Raw genomic sequence first — 19,758 nt, forward strand, 5'->3', positions numbered from 1 at the left:
CTTACGCCGCTGTGCCTGTTTAGTTCCTCTTGCTGCATTGTCTCTCAGCGAATGTACAGCCCTGAGGCTCTGTGCAAGTGTGTCACAGAGACATGCCTTGGCAGCGTTCATCTCTGAACAGTCAGTCACTCCTGTTCTGGTCTGCTGGAGCTCCTGACTGTGAGTACAAAGGGACAGAGTAGCAGGAAGTGCAAGTTGAAAAAAAAAAAAAAAAAGGTGTGAGATAGGGCAGCGGGGGAAAGCAGTGCTCATTTACCTTCTGTTCCATTGGCTTCTTCCTGCTGTGACTTGCTTTGCTCAGCTTCATGTGACAAAGTTTCACTAGCTTATTACTCATGTCACCATTTAATTCCTTAACTAATTGATACTGTATGTTTGGCCAGAATGTGTGATTTGCTTCTTGGATATAATAACAGAGAAAATTCACAGACATCAATAAATAACTATTATCCTGGCAGTATGTTTTCCTGATGCTGGTCATTTACTATATTAGCTTTTTAAATGTCTATTCTAGCAGTGGCAATAGCATAAGACTATTTTTTTATGGGAATAGTCTGGTTGTTCTATCATCACAAAAGGATGATCAGTGTCTAGTTTATCTATGTGCAGACTACATTATTGTCTCACAAAACAATGTCCCAGTGCTGGGGTTGCTTCATTAAGTTTATGCTACATAGACACAATTATGCAGGAGCTAAGAATAGCTCATCTAATTGGAAATAGTGATTATAGAGAAAGAACGGGTTTGATTACTGTTACTAAGCAAGCACATACCATACAACCATTCATGAACTGCATGGAACACATGTGGGATTTTACGGTGTATTTGTTTTGATTAACAGTTTCTTTTCCCCCATCCTGAGTACAAGTCAAAGGTGTTACTGCTTATTTGCTCATTATCTTTTTTCTCAGAGACCTAGAGGGACCTGCAAGAAGGCAGCATGAGCTGATGATATTTATCCGTAAATTATGACAAGCAAAGCTTTGAAATAACATTCAACATTTATCTCCACACACATTTTAGGGAGGATGTAACTTAAATAAATCTTCTCCAGGCACCACAGATGAAACTGTCTATGTGGGTTTTCTATGTCTGTGTTTATACTAGTACCCTACAGGATTAAACATCCTTTTAGAAATGCAAAGTCTGCCATACTGTTAATCTCTTGGTGTTCAGTCTGGTTAATGCTAACGTTTAATTCTTGCTTCATCTAAACTACATAGAATTCTTCTTTATTCCTTGAAACCTGAATTTTTACAGCAAAGTTGTTGAAAGTTTTCATTTATTTGATTGTTGTTGGTATCACCAGGCACATGGGATAAAAGTTGCTGCTGCCATTGTCCTCAACTAATTTTTCCCTTACTTAAGTATCAGTTTTCTACTAGAATGTTATGAGAAAATTCCTGATATCATAAGATTTAACATTTCTGGTTTAGAAATTTTATTAATATCTCTAGAGGCTCAATAAACTTTGCCATGTTTAGCTTCCTGTCCATTCTAATGAGCCATTTCATAGCTCTGGGCGATGTGCTAATGCTGTAAAGGCACAGAGAGATCACTGCCATCAGGAATTTTTAAATAGATGACTGTTTTAAAAATGAAGTGGGGAGGGAAGATGGGACAAACAGTGGTGCAATCCTGCAGTAACACAACTATCAGTTTGCACAGTCTGGAATCAGAGGCACTTGCGCAAGCTGCTCTTGAGGCTTTTTAAGAAACAGCAAAGGAAAAAGTGGAAGCAGAGGGCAAATTGCTTTACAAACTTCCAAACTGTTGTCTTGACTTCAGAAAAGTTGCCTTTTCAGATTGTTTTAGATTGAAATTCAGTGAGTTACAGGAATTTGTAACTTGATCTGTAAAGTCCCCATTTATACAAGTGCCTTTTGAAGCATCACACACATTTTCTATCCCATTCCTTTCCAACATGGTCTGATTGTGGAAGACATTTCTCATTTTTTTGGGCCAACATACCTCAGTTTTGCCCTCCAAAAAATTTTACATGGCACCCAACACTGAGCATTAACTTTGAAATGTTTTAAAGGTAGTAACATTCCACAGTCCCCGTGAACATTATGTATCTTGGTTTTGCAGACCCCTGTTTAGGAGACAGTGTGGTGGCCCAGTCTGACTTTCTGTACACTTTTGTATACATTCTGGTAACATGTATTAAAATAATAATCCCAGGGTTTGGTCAGATACTATTTTTTTCTGTTTACAAATTATAATTATAATCTTGGGCTGTAAATTGTATACCTACAAGTAAATGTAACACAACTATGGGCAGGACAGAAGAACTGAGGGGAATAATGCATTGATTCTGAAATACTTTGATTTGTAGTTACTCACAGCAAGTGGGCATGAGTGCCCTATACAGACAGTGTTTGGTAGTTGAGGAGATTAGTCCTTTGCTCTTACATTATTGATGCAACTCGTAAAATACTCCTCCACATATAAACTGTTTTCTACTCCGTACAGAACTGCACATGCAAGAGCTAAAGCTGATGCTGCAGATCAGGCTGCTCAGGCTGCTCGCCAGGAATGTGATATTGCAAGAGCAGTTGCCAGAGAACTTTCACCAAATTTCTACCAACCAGGTAATTGTGAACTGTTTTTTTTGTGGCTAGGTTTCTTTAATTGCAGTGAAAAGGTTTTGTGTGAAGGGAAAAAGTTGATTTCATTTTGAATGTTGTCCTTTATACAGAAACAATAATCATCTGTAAGTCATGAAGAGTGTACATTGCCCAAGGAGGCTTTGTTTTCATTTTTTAATCATTTGATGACTATTGCTTTGTATAAAAACAGTTGAGTGTTGAAAAGTCAGTATCAAGCATACAACTTTGCCGCAATACCTTCTTTGGGACAGTGTCAAAGAGATTTCAGAGAACATAAGTTAACAGAAATTTGGGTTATCTCTATAATGTGTTTTTTAGGGGAAAGATCCTTAGCTTTCTTTACTGTCCAAGGGAATTTTTGACAGTCTTGGTTAGCTAAGGCCTGAATCCTAGAGAATGCTTTACCATTATGTATACATATACATAACCTGTGAGGGAATCTTCCTTTGTTATGCCTGTGGTGTTCTGTGGAATGTTAGTCCCATACTCAATATATCACATTATTAAGTCTGTGTCACCTGTATCAACATTGCAACCCATTTTCACCTGTCATGTGGTTTGGAAAGTTGTAGAAAGAAGCATAGAGGGTTTTGCTTTGTTTTTCTGGTATCTTTCCATGAAGTTAATACTTTTGTGTACTGCTCTTTAGCTTAAGATTAGATAGATAAAATGGGACCCTATTTGCCAATTTAATGTATTTTCGTAAGCTGGTCCTTTCTTTCACCTGTCAAATGAGTTGTCGTATCTTGTTACTTTTCAAGGATTTGCCTGCACTTGTATGCTAATATACGTTATCACTCTGAGATTCATTTTCACTTATTGTCATCTTCTGCACATACTTGTTTCAGACACAAACCCCTTTATTCTTAAATGTACCCATATGATGGATGCAGGCTAATATGACCCACAAAATCAAAGAACAGGAACATTCTTCAACATTTTCTAACAATCCATCTCCTTCTTTCAATTTTTAGTATAAATGACCACTGTATATAACTTGTTACTAAATCATTACTGTCAGCTAGGTTAAAGAATACTTGTTTTTTCTTTATTCCAAGTATTTGGTTGTAGAGAGCAACCTGTGTGGTTAGGTTGCTCTTTTTCATTTAATTAATGCATAAGTCAAGGGCTGGTCACCTCATGCAGGTTAGAATCTCCATTCCCCTTATCAGTCTTGCAAACTTTCTTTGTACACGTCATGGTGTAAATTCATCTTTCTTGAACATAGCTGTCCAGAACTGTAGGCAAACCTCAACAGAACTATTTCCAGTAGTAAGACTTTACTAGCTTTTAAGTGGTATCAATATGTACCTTTCACTGTTTGAAATTACCCCAATACAAACTCTACTGTAGACTTGTATTAGAGGCCCAATTACTCCTATGAGATACCCAAGTCGTCTTCTTTTTTCATTACTTTATTCATCCATCTACTCCCAATTTATAGCAGCAGTTCATCAGTCATAAGATAAGAAGTCATACACTTAGCCATGCAAAGCACTACTAGTAACAGGGATCCTTTTGAAGGAAAGCTTGATAGACAATAGAAGTAAGAGGGAATTAAAGCACTTGGAATGAAAGTATTTCAAAGCTGCCAAACCCTTGAAATAAAGAAATGGCTAGAGTACTTGAGAGAAAACACAAACATCTGATGGTGTGAAATTTAACACCAAGAAATCCCCCAGATCAAGAATTTGTTAGGTTTCTTTTTTTGCTTCCTGCCACAGGATATGAAGTAGCATTGCTGACAAATTGGCGGAGATCTGGGGAGACAAGGTGTGGGATTCTTACTTTCCTTTCATTTAAAACTTTTATTCCAATTACAGAAGTAAAGAGTTTGTATCCCTTCCCCAAATGCAGCTGTATATGTTTACAATGATGTAACAAAACTTTTCTCAAAGTATATGTACTGTATTCTTTGTGTGGAAATGTCTTATCAGTTAGCTAGCTACCTATCAAAAGATAAATACTTCTTTTGGAGTCTATATTTTAAATTTCCTCTTTAATTCCAACATCGCCAAATACAGCATATTTATACACTTTTTTAAAAAAAAAATTGCTATTCCCATTGCTTAAGATGGCAAGATGTTAACTAAATTTCAGTTATCCCAAATAAGCTGCAGCAAAACACCAGATGCATACATCATTGTGATCCTTTCAAATGCTGTCATGTCAAAAATACATTCCATCCTCAGTGTTCTTGATTCCTTTTTCAGATACATTCTTTCTGAGTGGTAACACTTAACCCTGAGACACACCTGTATGCATATTTGCTTATTTAAGTATTTCCCAAGTCTCATGCTATGAGTGACAGGACGATGTTATCATTAGTTTTTTTCATTTATGGTAATAAAATAGAGAAATATCTTTAAGTATTTACGTTCACTCACACAAACAGCAGTAAATATTTGCTTTTAAAACAGCATTTTGGTATGTTTGAATGAAAACAAGATAACCATTATTGCTTCCTAATAGCAACTTCTCAGTTTTCTTCTGTTGCTTGAGCTTTTTATTTTTACAGTATCTTTATATGTGTCTGTTAATGCTACTAAAAGGTAATGATAAGTATTGTATCTCAGTCTCTGAAACTATAGTTAAGAGAAAGCTTTCCATTGTGCAAAATTGTCTTGAAAATAAATTGTTGTGGGCAGAGTGTCATTTTCCTCTCATTGCTTGAACTGCTTAGTACAGTAGGCAAGCATGCTGCCAGCAGCAAATAAATGTAATATATCAAAGTCTTTTGAAAGTTCAAGAGACAAAAAAAAGTGAAATACAAATACCTCTCTGTAAATAAGTTAAGCATTTTTTTCCATCTTAATGAGTGATCTCTGCATTACCTGCAGCTTAAGTCCATTTAAATATTTGAACATCTTTTGATAAAGCTTTTAAATTTCACATTGTTAAAAAGCAACCTTCTGGGCCGTATAGCCTAGTATTACACACAATTTGTAATTACAGTAGATATTCATCACTCATTGTACCATGACAGTTCTTACTTCCCAATTATTTTCTCTCACATTTCAGTTTTATGTTCATTAAGATACTCATCAGAAGCTGCTAAGAGGTTCTAGCTTTGTAATGTAGTTTAAAAGGAGATTGAAAGAAGAACAAAATGGTAGGAAGCAAAGTAGCATCCAGCAGGTAGGAATAATAATGTTAGTCTGAATCGTGAATATTGAGGTACCGTAGATATCTTGAGATTTAGCTTTCCAAGTAACTGATTACCTTAATATCTGCATAGAAAGAAAGCAATTATGGTTGAAAAGGTCACTGCCATGGTGTGAGGACTTAAAAGATTACAGTGAGCTGTTTTCCCTAAGCTTGTTCACACTAGTCTCAGGCAAGACCCTGCTTCCACTTTTGCTGTTAGCAGAGATTTGGCTAGTTGATTAATATCTATGAGGATGATGTGTCTTTGCAAAGCCCTACCCACAAGGCGATACGTTTTGTAGATTTAACAGAAATTGCAGTCTTTATAGAAGCCATAGTTTACAGGCCTTTTATCCCCAAATAAAACACATTTTGAGAAATCCCAGCTGTGACCTGTTTGTTTCCTCTGGGCATCACTAAACTTGTAGATGTGTCAAAAAAGAGCATACCAGGACAGGAAACAAATGAAACCTGAGTCATATCCTCATTCAAAGGAGTCATCCAGGGACAGTTTGAGATTGTCTTTGCTTAGAGATAAACAATAACTGCTGGTTTGTGTCTCTTGTTAAAACCTAGATAATGGCAAATGACTAAATGGGAGTTCTGTATCAAAGGTGTAACAGAGAAGAACGGCTTTTGACACCCAGTAAAAAGGGGGAATATTGTTCTAGTCTTGCACAAGGTTAATGGAGGCTTTGACTTACCCATTCATTCTAGATTCCACAGGCCATCTTTAGGATGTAGTCTTGTAAACACACTATGAGGAGGTAAGCTAAAGTATGAACTTGCACAGACTGGACAGCTAAGCCATAATTGTCTGTGTGCATATATATCCTGCAGCAAATGGATACTGCTCTTTCATTCAGTTTGAATGAATAACATTTGATTAAATGAAAGAGGGGTAAAACTACTTTGCTGCAGGGTAAGAGCAATCTGGGCACTTTACCATGGAGCAATTAAGGTCTGGAAATTCAGATGTGAATTGTTTTATGGCAGATTATTTGTCAGGCCAGCCAGCTGCCAGATGAACGTGCATGGCTCACCAGAACAATTTATCCAGCCTTTGACCTCCTAAACAAGGCATGAGAGAAATCAAGGAGCAGTTTATCAATTAATGCTCTCTAAAGGGATGGACAGAATCACTTTAGGTGAAATATATGAGCTGAGAACAAAGATTTTCTAATGAAAAAAGTAAAAATTTGTTGGATTTTACCAGTACTTTTTCCTGTAATGTTTGGTTACTATTACAGTATCAGTATTAACATGCTGAACATCACTAGTTTCAGAAATAAATATTTTAACCTTGTAAGTCAATTTCTAATGGCCTCTAATGGCTTAAAGAGCAACTGTGCTTTACATTCTCTTTTGACCAGTGGTGCATGCCTGTACCCTAGGAATAAAACACACCCTCCTCATCTTCCTCCTCTCTGCCATCTCTACCTCCTCCAGTTCACAAAATGCAAGCTCCATATGGACAGGAAAGTGAGATTTCTGCCTGATCCTAATTAACTGGAATGTACTGGCTAAATGCGTGTGGACCAGGCCAGATATTTTTATTTAAAAAGCAAAATACAATGAGCATTTTGCCTGATTAGAGTTACCAGCCATGCCATCAGTTTGTGCCTTAAAGCATACGGAAGCTCACTAGTTATTCTTAGTCATACAAGTGCCTCTTCGTTTTCTGAAATTATTCAACATACGGCTTCATCATCCTCACACAACTGTTGTTGAGATTCTTGCTATGGCATCTTTTCTCTACAATTTATTACTTCTGTCCTCTTTCTACACAACTCTGGAGAAGCCAGAGCCTATAGAACTATCCTAAGGCATTTCTGTTGTATCTAATAATCAAAGAAAGAAGGTGTGTTAAAAGATATCAGTTTCAAGCTTTATTCTTGTTCTCCCCTTTTATAACTCTTGTCATACCAGTCTTCACAACTCTACTTCCAAATTTATCAAGTCTCACCAAGCCCTAGGTACAGAATCCCCCACCCTTCCACATCTTTCCTCTTGCCCAGTGTGAGGTCCATCCAACTTGCTGGCAGTCTGCACCCATCCTGCCCCACTGCCATACAGGCATTCTGGCTCAACCCACTCTGCAGCTTTCCTGCAGGCATCTGAGACAAGAGAGACGTGCGTGGGAGAAGGAAGAGGAATGAGAGGTTGCAAAGGAGTAGCCTTGATTCTTTAGGATGCTTTCTCAAGCTCTCCAGGATACTTTTGAGTCACATATTCAAATGATTTGCTAAGAAAAAAATGTGCATAATTAGTTTTGAGCAAACTTTAATTTTTAAAACTAATAGCAGAGAACCACTTTCCTGCAGAGAGATAAAGCTGTTACAATCACTGTAATTTTCACAGGACTGCATTAAGTACTGGGCTAGCTAATTTGCATCTAGATACAACCTGTGGTTGTAAAAGCTACAGGGTCTGACTACGAAGCTAGCTGGATAGTCAGGTGACTAGCCTGGACTAGCTTCAGTGATGTCTCAGCTATGTTGCTATCTTGTATTTTCTTGACTTCTACCCTAGTTATAACTACCTGAGCTGCCACCAAAAGAGTGTTAATTACAGCTATAATCTGAGAGAAAGAGATTAGTGCTACCTCAGAGTTTTAATTGCCTCCTTTCTCCTGTTTAAAATTATTCATTTGCTCCCAAAAAGAACCATTCTTTCCAGGACATGGAACCTGCCCACTGTCAGCCTACTCCAGTAAATTTCTATATTGGTCTGTAGCAATGTCCATCAGCCAAGGACAAGATGAAGCAGGGCCTATCACATGGGAGTATTATCACTGTGTCAACGTTTCCATTATAAACCCTATTTATAACTGCGTCATAAATATTTGTTCCATGTTGAAATTCAGCTAGCAAGGTCTGTAGTGTGAGAACTTCCCTTACTGTGCGAATTTTCAGTGGCGTATGGTGATTTGTTTCGAAGGAATTATATTATATTATTTAAGGCTTAAATTATTCTGAAAAAAAGGTTAGATTTCTCGTGTTACGTTTTTAACATGAGATGGGTTACATTAGCACATCTTTACAGCTGTGCTGGTTACAGCGCCTTGCTACTTGACCACAAGCAGTTAATGCTTGCTGTGGGCATTTTTGCTGTTGTTTTTATAGGAAATGGGGACCAAGGGATGTATTCCAGAGGAAAGGGTAGATCATTAGAGGAAAATCATCTTTGCAGCTACATTCTAAGTTTTTCAAGGCCAGAGAAATAGATGGCTAATATACATGGCATTTTATTCCAAGAAAGTCTGCAAAACTAAGACTTCCTTAGACGTAGAGAGAGTATAGAGAAAGATCTGAAAAAGGTAGATGTTATTCAGGTTATAGCCCTGAGTAATGTATTGTAATGTAGTGTTGTATGGTCCAGTGTGATGCAGACATTCACACGGAGAATTTGGAGATGAAGTTTTCTACCATTAGTCCTGTAACAGTTATTCACATAGATCGTAATCTGAACCAGGAGTCAAACCTGAAACTGAAACACAGCTGGCGTGGAATTGGTAATTGACTCTTTTTGTAAGGTGAGATTAAACAAGGTGAAGTTTATGAAAAGAGAAGGCAGAGGGACCAAGAACAGAGTAATCGGAGATTACCTTGTGAAGGTATAGTTAAAAAAGTTAAGGAAAAATGAGGTAAATAAAAGGATGGATCACAGACATTAACAAAGGAGAATTGCTCTGGAAGAGGAGGATGGCCGGCTGTGTCAAAGAAGAATGAGGCTAGAGTAATGATACTGAGATATGACTAAGAAATCAGCAAAGGCTTCTCAAAAAGTATCAGATGAAGAGCAGAAGGTATTTTGTCAGCGAAAATTGACAAACCGTGAAGAGCATGGGATAGATATGGAGAAGAGAAGCAAGAAATTAATATTGCAAATTTAGAATTTAGAAATGAAAACTTAGAGCACGGAGGTGAAGGGAAGAAATGACACCGTGTGAGGTCAGAATGGTAAGTGGCATGATGGCTGGGATTTCTTTTAAAATACAAAAGATCAAGAATATGTTGGGAAGGAAGCCAGAATAAGATGGAAGACTAAGCATATCACATGCCCTAGTTTTACCAGAATTAAATTGATTGTTGTATTTCTGTAGTTCTGTTATTTGCAGTGCAAAAGTCAGTTCTGTTAGCCCACTTCAGATTCTTAAGCTTCTTGAGTCCATTGCTAGATAAATTAATTTTGGTGGAAGTGCAGTACAGCTTAATGAATACTGTTTCTGAATATTGAAAAATACTGGATTAACCCTCTGCCCTCCAAGAAAATTCATAAAACCATGTATTTTAAAAGCAGTAAATTCGGGGTCTCTTCATTTTATTCCTGCTTTTGCGTCTTTCAAGTTCATAATTTCAAGTGTATTTTCTATAAACACAGGGGGATAAAGGAAACTTCTAAAAAAAATGAAATCTAATGTTATTATATAATGATGAATCCCTTTGAAATATGTAGAGTTTAAGTAAAGGCTGTAACGCATATCTAAATTTGTGACTAGAATCAGTGGAGTCTAAAACTGTTTAGTTATTTCCATGTTACTTTTCCTATCTAAATCATTCAAATGTAATTCCAGTTGTCTGGCAACATGCATGTATTTCATGTCTTCCTGGTATTGAGCCTTATTGGCACATATTCCACAGGCATAAGGAGTGCTGACATCTAGGATCCAAGCCCTGGGTGTATATGCTAGGCTCTGCTTTTTTCTTTAGTGGAAGTGTGGAAGGATATTCAGAGAAAAATGGTGCAGGCACTGTTTCTTTGTCAAATAAGGATTTTAAAAGAGCCAAAGTTATAAGAGCTTCAGCAAAAATTTCACCCGGTTATTAAATTTACTGAAGAGCAATACCATTGTATCAAAAAGCATCTGACAGCTATGAATTATATTTTTCTCCTCCTAAAATCTCTGAATCATATTATTTTGTGGTTATTTCAAGTTGCTTTTAATCTGAAGCTGACTGATCCATATCAGCAGAACAACTACTATGATTTCAGTGATTTCTAATATATATGTTAACCTACATATGTGGACAGATGGACCAGGAGCTTGAGGGTTGGTTTGTGAAAGAACATTTGTTTAAAATTGTTCTCAATATATGATATCAAATTCTACAAAGACAATCAAATGCAAGGAAGAAAATCCTGCTACTTCCTCCATGTTTTTGGCCCAAGAGGCAATGTATCTGATACAACTTTTACAGTCTATTAATGGAGTCTCACTGGGAACTGTTAAAACTTCTGAAGTGGAATAAAAAGGCAAACCTAAGACTGCTTTGCGAGAGAAGAGTATATACTAAGAGAACAGTAAGTATTGAGCCATAAGTATTTTAACGTACAGCATGGCTGTGAAATTAGTTTCAGTTTTGATCCTGATATTCATCAAATATATTGTATTTTCCTGTTTAGCTAAAAGACAAAACACGAGGGTTACTAATCTGTAAAGTTTTCAGGAGACTCAAATGTGTTTAGATATGTTTCCTGTCTGATTGCAACAGGAATACTGGAGGTTGTTGATGAGAAAAAAAATAATAAATTAAGTGCAAAATGGCAGGGAGAGAGAAGCCTGATAAAGTTACAAGGAAATTAGTAATCAGTTCATTGGAGTCTTCACTAATGATTGTCCAAATACCATGGGTGATACTGGTAGTCATGGTGCATAGTTGTATAATAAGGTGAACAGCATATTATTTAAATCAGCAGGTAATAGTGAAGTGGTATGTTGCAAACAGAAGCTGGAACAGAGAAAAACTGTAAGGAATGATAGGACATGGCCTCAAGTTGCACCAGGGGAGGTTTATATTGGAGATTAGGAAAGGTTTGTTCACTAAAGGGGCTGTCAAGCACTGGAACAAGCTGCCCAGGGAAGTGGTTGAGTCACCATCCCTGGATGTGGCACTTAGGGACATGGTTTAGTGGTGGACTTGGCAATGCTGGGTTAGTGGTTGGGCTTGATGATCTTGAGGGTCTTTTCCAACCTAAATGATTCTATGATTCTATGAAAAACTAAGTTCTCAGTTAACATTCCACATACAGCTGAAAGTAGGTGCTACCATTTACAGCAGTGATCACTCACCAAATGCAAGCCAGTTCACAGAACTGTCAGACCTAGTATTTAAACTGAAGATAGTGACTTGCTCCTCAAAGTGCCTTAAGAAGTCCTTAAGGACTGACAGCCAGCCAGTTGGAGATGAGATGTGAGCCCGCTCCTGTTGAGGTCAGCTGCCAGTCTCCCATGGAGCAGGGTGAGAGCCATGCACTTGAAATGTGATATGTCAGGAGAAGCAGCTAATACTCTTCCAGGCTGTATATACAGAAGCACGTCATGGAGAAGAAGGGTAATGGTCCCTTCTCTGCATGATTTCAGTGACACTGAATCTGAAATATTGTGTATTACTTTGGGCATCGTCATATTAAAAAGATATGGACATACTGGGAGAAATGTAGAGAAGTGTGGATGCTACTGAGTAAAGGCAGCTACTATACGACATTAAAAGTCTCTTTATATATATAAAAAATGCATCTTTTCAGACAGTATTCAGTTTTGATGAGAACAGAGTTATAGCCTTTCACTTCTGCCCATCATTTATGATAGATATAAAGGAGCTTAAAGAACGCTACTGCTGCAGTTAACATTTGCTAAATGTTCCAGTGGATTTTTTTCTAGTTTTCAGAAAAATGTTCCCTTGATCAGATGTTCATGTACCGTTCTTGATAACAGCAGTAAAACATACACTGACACCAGGTTCAGTCTTCCTCATGCCCCGGTGCAGCTCAGCTGAAGCAATGTAGGCTCTAGATTTTCTGTGAAAAAGCTAAAAACTTACCTTCTCAGTTATCTCATATTAAGCAGTATGCAGGCTCAGAAGCATTCAGGTAGATTATTGTACGTGTGTTATTTAGCTGGGAACATTCACATGAAATACAATGTGTGTATATTATCTAGCCTGGAAAAATTAAGCCTGTCCTAAATATAGAAGCCATATGCAACACCATATAATCTTGTCAAATAATTTTTGAAGTTCTGTCAGTATTCAACAACAGAGTTAGGGTAAGTAAAGCAAGCTATAATTAAGATTCCTGGTCATGAGCAATTTCTGTGTCCATAAGCTGATGTCCCATGTAAATGAGGTGTTAGAGCTGCCCAGCACTCATAGTGCTGTCAGGTAGGATAAATCTGTTATATTTGTATGATGGGTACTGAATCCAAAAGTATAAAGGCCTACGCACTGTAATATGCTATGTAGATACAATTATGAATTGTGCCCTGTTTTGCAAATGTTCACAGTTACTTCAGTTACCTACTAAAGCAATCACAGAAATGGAGCAGATTGGATTTACAGTCAGAATAAATACATTGTTCTTACTTGGTGCTGACTGCAGGCAGTTTTTGAATTCATTAGTCTATTCTTTCCTGCCTTCAGATCTTTCAGTGTGTGTATTTCTATTCTATAATGATGCATTTAGAAACCTTTGAGGAAGAAAAATCTTACTTATAGGGATTCTTTTATCCTTAATTATGTTTCAATTATTCATTGGAGGATACAGAAATGCAAAATACAACAATACTGTTTATGTCTTATATTCAGGTATGTTAATGGTGGGATGACTGAAATTAATTTCAGATTTGGAGGAACTGACAGGAAGGGAAAGAAGAGATAGTCTAGGTTTTGTACAGATAGGAATTGCATTAACATCTATGTTTTGTCATCCTACTGCTAGACTCGCGAGTTTGTGGTGTTGCATATGATTTGAATTGTTTGGTGGAAGTCCATTTTGTTTGTTTTTTACCATTGCTGTTGCTAGCAACTCAAGTCAGTGTGCTGGAGCAGATGTTTTGATATTTTCAAGAAACATTGTGAGATAACAGTGCCATATACTTTTAAACAAGTACCTGTGTGAAATGCAGAGACACTGGCAGTAGTCAGTTCACAGACCACACTAATAGTTCTCTTGTGCTGTGTAAACATTACAGCAGAGTGGACACAGAGACATAACAACTAGCCTTGGGTTTGGCAAAGTGTATGCGTGTCTCTATGTGTAGCTAGTAAATAAGTAAATTGGCACTCTTGATCTTTGTCTAGTCCATGACAGGAAGAATTTAATGGTTTTGAGAAGGCCCGATCATTTTCATTGATGTCAAAACCAGGAAAATAAAGCACTGACAGGTATTTTAAACATGGTAGATAGGTATTCTAAGAATATGTATGTTTGGTTTTGGAGTTCTTCTGCACGAGACACGTAATAAGCAATTCCTACCACTGATTTCTTATTGTAGGTGCTTATCTTTACTTAGCCAGAAGGGAAGGTTGCATTTAAGGCTGCATTAAAGCCTGCTTGTATTCAGTGATGCTACCTTTTAAAGGTAGAGTATTTGTGTATTCTAACTTTTACATTGCTGAATGATGATGTGGCATTGTCAGGTTGTGGCAATAGTATAGTATCACATTATGTGCTTGCTATCTTTGTGTTATATTTTTAGGTCATGTCAGTAGTACATGGTTTGAAGGACAGCAGGCTGCCAGATCAAATCACAACAGTTCATAAAATAAATACATGTAGACATCACTCTCCATGACGTTCATGTATCTAGTAAGTAACTGTTGGCACATGCTAGTTTCAGTGTTGCCTTCAGTGCAGTAGGAGAAAGGATACTAGGAGTACTGCTTAAGGAAGCAGCAATGCTAACAACAGAGTGAGAAGCCCTAGAAGTGTAAGCTGGAGAAAATTTCAGCAAACGGAAGGTATTTTCATGGCTGGAGGAGGAGGAAATGAGGAGCTGGGACTAAGAGTGAATTAAGAAAGATTATAAAGCATTCCAAACAGTAAACACTGTATTTTAGAGTATTTTCAGATCATGCAAAACATGCGCTCTTGTGCATGGTTTCATTGTAGTTTGCTTTCCTAGGCAGCCATGGTTCTTCCATGCTGGTGGTATTAAGTCCAGGGGAAAAAAGAAAGTATTGTAGGGCAGCCAAATGGAATTTAAAAATTAATCCAGGCAGGTTTGGGGCGGGGGTGGTGGGTGGGGTGGTGGTGGGGGGTGGCGTTATTTGCCCCTTGCTAGGGAAGCTGCTTACTGGCATTTAAAATGTTGATCATACCGCATCAAAATGCAGGTGCTATCAGAGGCTAAAAGTTAAAGCAGGCATCCAGACTTAGATTTCTTTTACATCTCACCAGATAGTGTCAACAATCCCTTCCATTTCAGTTCTTCATTCTCTTTTGTGACATGCTTTATTTTTAAACTTTAGCACATGTGTGATTTTATTCTCTAAAGCATTCTTAAGTACAGTTAAGGAGAGCCATTATTCCAGCTGGCATAACCAACTTTAGATGCAGCCAAAACAGGGCAACAGGGCCTACATATGTCATTTTGAATTAAGGAATTATTAAATAACATATGTATGCATCACTAGGAGTAAGGCATTTCTTTCTAGGGAAATCCCACCTCCAATTTGGCAATCAAGTCAGGTGCCCTTTTACTGTCTGGGGGCCAGAAATCTTACATACCTTGCTGCACGTTGACCCAACCATGAAGCAGCTAGACTGTTCCATGTTCTAGTGCTGGGGCACTGTATCCAGCAGAAGAGTGCTGCAGATATCTGGGGTGATAAGCTCCTAAACTACCACCAGGAAGCTTTTCTTTACCAAGAGGGTGTTCAAACACTGGAACAGGCTTCCTAGGGAGGTGGTCGATGCCCCAAGCCTGTCAGTGTTTAAAAGGCATTTGGACAATGCCCTTAATAACATGGTTTAACTTTTGCTCAGCCCTGAAGTGGTCAGGCAGCTGGACTACATGATCATTATATGTCCTTTCCGACTGAAATATTCTGTTTGATTCAATTCAATTTGATTTGATTTGATTCAGTTCATATCTCAGTTAAGCAGAAGTGATATCTCAGAGCCCCGTGCCTCTTTATGCACCTTTCCTTTTATCCATCAAATTCTCTATGGCTGTAATCCTTATCCCTTAATTTCCAGCCCTACTCAGTCCCAGTTCAGTCTGCCAAGATGGCAGACAGGGCTGCCAAGCATTACTAAAACCATAACCTTATCTCTGCTCCACTGAGTTCATCAGCACATTCTGCACATGGCATTGCACAGCACTCCATCCTTTTGGCCTGAATTCAAGCCAGCAGCCTAGCAGTTAAAAGCCTTTTTTTTCCCTGTTATCAGTATAACCTTCAGACAAATAAGAATAAGACAGAGGATGTACTAATGACATTAATTATGGTTCTCACACACACATCTCCATAATGAAGTCATAATAATAAACCCTATCTTTCTAAAATTTTGTGAATATAGTTATTTGCACTTTTGTAATGACTCATCAAATCACTTCTTTTAGCAGACTGATAAATGATTATTTTTATTTTCTTCACCTACAGTTACCATCCTGAATGCTGAAGGATTAATATAAAATAGATGTCCTATCCTGAAAAATCCTAATATAAAAGCATTTCAGATGCTTGCAGGAAAAAAAAACAACCCTGTATTAATTGATCCTCTAATAGGTCACCAGGCTTTCCAAGTTTTATTAATGTTCATCAGAGTAGCAAATAAATCTTATTATAAGGGCGTATATATTGTTGCCAACAGTGATACATTAGAAAACCATCAATCGCATCAGAAAATAACAAACCAGTTGGTTTTCACCACCTTATTTCTCAAACAGTATATAGCAACCTGTAGTACCAACAGCAATCTATATATTTTCCTTTTAAGAGGAAGGAGAATCCTCACCTCTTGTGCAGCCGCCAAGCAGTTTACAACTGGGAGTACTGATCCACCATGGGGACCAGAGACACCCAGGTGACAAGGCTGCTAGTCCTGTAGGCTGTACTTACCTATAGGGTCTTACAGGACCTTACATACTTCATTCACATATGAGTCCGGGGCTGCAGGGACAGGCATCTTCTGTCATGATATGGTCAGAGGCTCTCATCTGTATTGCACAGTGTCTTGAGCTTGGCTCAGAGAAACCTGCTCTCCCAAAACTTTTTTTCTTTTCCTAGAGAGTGGAGTTTCTAGTGGAATTTCTCACAATATGCCCTCTAAGAAGGAATGCATCTTGCACTGTGAAAATGTTTCCTGTGGAAATTGTTTGTTGATATCAATGGAATTCTCTGTCTTAAACAATTTCGGTTCAGGGAAAAGCTTTTAAACCTGAGTGCCCACTGCATACTTTCTTTTTGCATGTGGATTGAATAAGATGTTACAACATGTCCAAGGTCATACAGGAGTACATGGAAATTTGCAAAACAATAGAATGCATTGGATTAACTTAAAGAAAACAGTGCTATACAGAACTAAAATGTACTAGAATATAGTATATTTCAGTTTACATAGTACTGTTTTTAATTCAAAATTCTAATATATTTTATTTTTATAAATTACTTACTACTCTGTTACTTAATAATATTAGAAAACTACAGAAAGTTCTTGTATTACTTGAAAATGCGTCGTCCTGCAGTCCTGCTACAGAACATCAGAATGTTTTATTTGGTTTATGTGTTACTACAGAATTCCTTTTGCCAGTTAAAAGAAGTATTAACTTATTAGGTTTGACAATATAGAAATCGTTATACTAAAATGAGGCAGAAGCTCATTTCGTTATGGAAATAAGATTTACGGCAGGTTACTCAGTTACACGTATTGACTATGGAATTCAGAATCACTTCTTGAAGGATCACCAGCCCTACTTTAAGGAATCTTAGAGCCTTTGGTACTTTGAGCTCATCATCATTCATTTGCACCCTTTTCCCGTATCCTCATCTTTTCTCTTTTGCAAAGGGGCTGGAATACATGAAATTGGCTAGGTTGAATAGGCAGGGCTATGACCTGAAGCTCATATATATAAATATATATATATATATGCCTTTTTCCTCACTATCCTAGGTGTGTTCTGCAATCCCTATGAAGCTTTAGATTTCATCCTGAGCTGATAATGCACAAGGTCTCTGCTTATCCTTCTTGGGAAACACTGGCTGCATTTACAGTGTCCTGCAAAATGACATTTTCAGATGCTGCTTGAGCCACAATCATGAAACAGCCGTGTGCTGCCAATACATATACCTCACCAGGCCATGGGGGAAAGCATGCGGCTGTCACCTCTCTAAAAATGCTGTGGCAGAACCAGGGCACCCTTCTCTTCTCATTTACAGGGCTGGCCATGCTGTCACATCACTTACTGGAGCCCTTCCAGGAGGAAAGACATATTACACAAGAAATCCACAAGAAATTCTAGATTTAGAACAACTGTGAGTGTGTCTGCAGCCAAACGAGAGCTTCCCTGACCCCACAGCCATCAATGAAATGCTGTTCAAGCAGACCAGCAGGCAGTATGAGACTATGTGCATACATTGCACACATCCACACAGTCCTTTGGCTTTCAGAGGCTATTCCCTCCAAATACTGGCTAACACACTTCAGTGATATCATCCAGCTGCTGGCATCACAACAGCTGTGTGAGCCAAAACCACCCCATGGCTGACCTTCAGCCAGAAAAGATGCATCAGTTTTGAACCAACAGTAACAGCATGTCACTGTAAGAAAACACCCAGGTTCATCCACCAAGAAAGCTTATATTTACTTAGTTAGAAAACATTTCTTGGTTCTGCTTTCCAGACCAGGTTCGCCTTAGGAATTAAGAAATATCATGTCTAGGAATATATCTTTTGGTTGCTTGAACTGCAAACTGAAGAACAGAACTCTGTGTTTATGTCTTAGGCAGATAATCCCACCTTACATTCTTCCCACCCTCAAATCCTGTTCTCTTCCTCGTTAAGATCAGGCAGCTGAGAAGGCTTGTAGGTTTGCATGTTAGTGACTCTCTCTCTTTCCCAATTCCCTTGGCCCTGGTCCTTTAAACTCGTGCTGTAGAGTGCTCTTATACTGAAGAAAAAGGACTCTCTTGACTATGTCTGTAGTGTTAGATAATGCCTTTAATGAAGGGGACAAGGTAAGTCTTGTCAAGTATTCTTAGTCCTCAAAAGGGAGCAGGAACTCTGTTACTGCTGCTTGGAGTCAGTGCTTCAGGCAGGTGCATCATGTGATTGTACTGAATACAGTGAACAGACGTAAAAGAAGTCCTTGGACAATCTCCAAAGCTAACTTCAGCATACAGCCAAGAATTTCAGTGTTGGAAAAACCTGCCTGGCAAGATAGGAGGCAAGGGATGTATCTCTAATAGTCATATGTGATGTACTGGGGGGCAGGAGGGAGGGCTGCTGTGTTATGTTAAGGCAATTGCTGAATGTCTGGTCAGACACCCTCAGGTGCTACTTGGATGCAGATGGCTACAGCTTTCTCCAGTGTGGCTCCGTTTCACTTAGCATCAGATATTGCCAAATATCCAGTAGGAAGACATCACTGCTGGCCTATTGGCACAACTTCTTTGTGAAACTCCAGTTAAAGATGCTATTCTTGTTTTGGTTTAGGTTTTTTTTGTTTTCACTCTATCAGTCTCTTGTGGAGACCTGGGCAGCTGAGACCTGGCTCCCTTCTTGTTTCAGAAATTCCAGCACAGTTTGGAGGTCTCAGGAGGAGAGAGAGTCCCTCTGGCCAGCCTTGGGAGGCTTTTAGTTGATCATAGGAAACAGTGGAGAGAGGTGACATTACTGAGACCCAGATGTGTTCTTCATGGAAGTGCCTTCAGTCTATCAAATGCTGTCAGATATTAGTAAAAGTAAATATCTTTACATATATTGGGTAGTGGAAAGCTGTCACAGGAGATGAATTTTCTAGATAGGTTAGGAACAGATCAGGTGCCATTTGAGCAGCATTTTAAGGCTGAAGAGATGGTATTCCAACTGGGATACTTTCACCACAGCGGTCATTAGGAGCAAACTAATGTGAACATAGATGTGTCCATAACAAAGAGTCATTGCAATTTGACAGCTCCATGGCTTGGGCATAAAGGTTAGGCAGAGATTTTTTAGCTATCCTTTTCTCTCTACACCCCTAATTATATCCCACATGAAAAGAGAAAACCAAAGT

At 38.2% G+C, this 19,758-nt stretch overlaps 1 protein-coding gene across 4 annotated transcripts in view; it reads left to right on the forward strand.

Annotated features, from left to right (window-relative positions):
* The window catches only part of JPH1 (junctophilin 1), an 84,245-nt gene that overhangs the window by 51,326 nt on the left and 13,161 nt on the right, over positions 1-19,758 (forward strand). For all 4 annotated transcript variants that reach the window (XM_055800410.1, XM_055800413.1, XM_055800411.1 and 1 more), the window contains exon 3: positions 2,477-2,595. In XM_055800410.1, the coding sequence (XP_055656385.1) occupies positions 2,477-2,595 (119 nt within the window). The remainder of the gene's footprint in view (positions 1-2,476; positions 2,596-19,758) is intronic.

This window comes from Falco peregrinus, chromosome 3, assembly GCF_023634155.1.
Source record: "Falco peregrinus isolate bFalPer1 chromosome 3, bFalPer1.pri, whole genome shotgun sequence".
NCBI classification, from domain to species: Eukaryota; Metazoa; Chordata; class Aves; order Falconiformes; family Falconidae; genus Falco; species Falco peregrinus.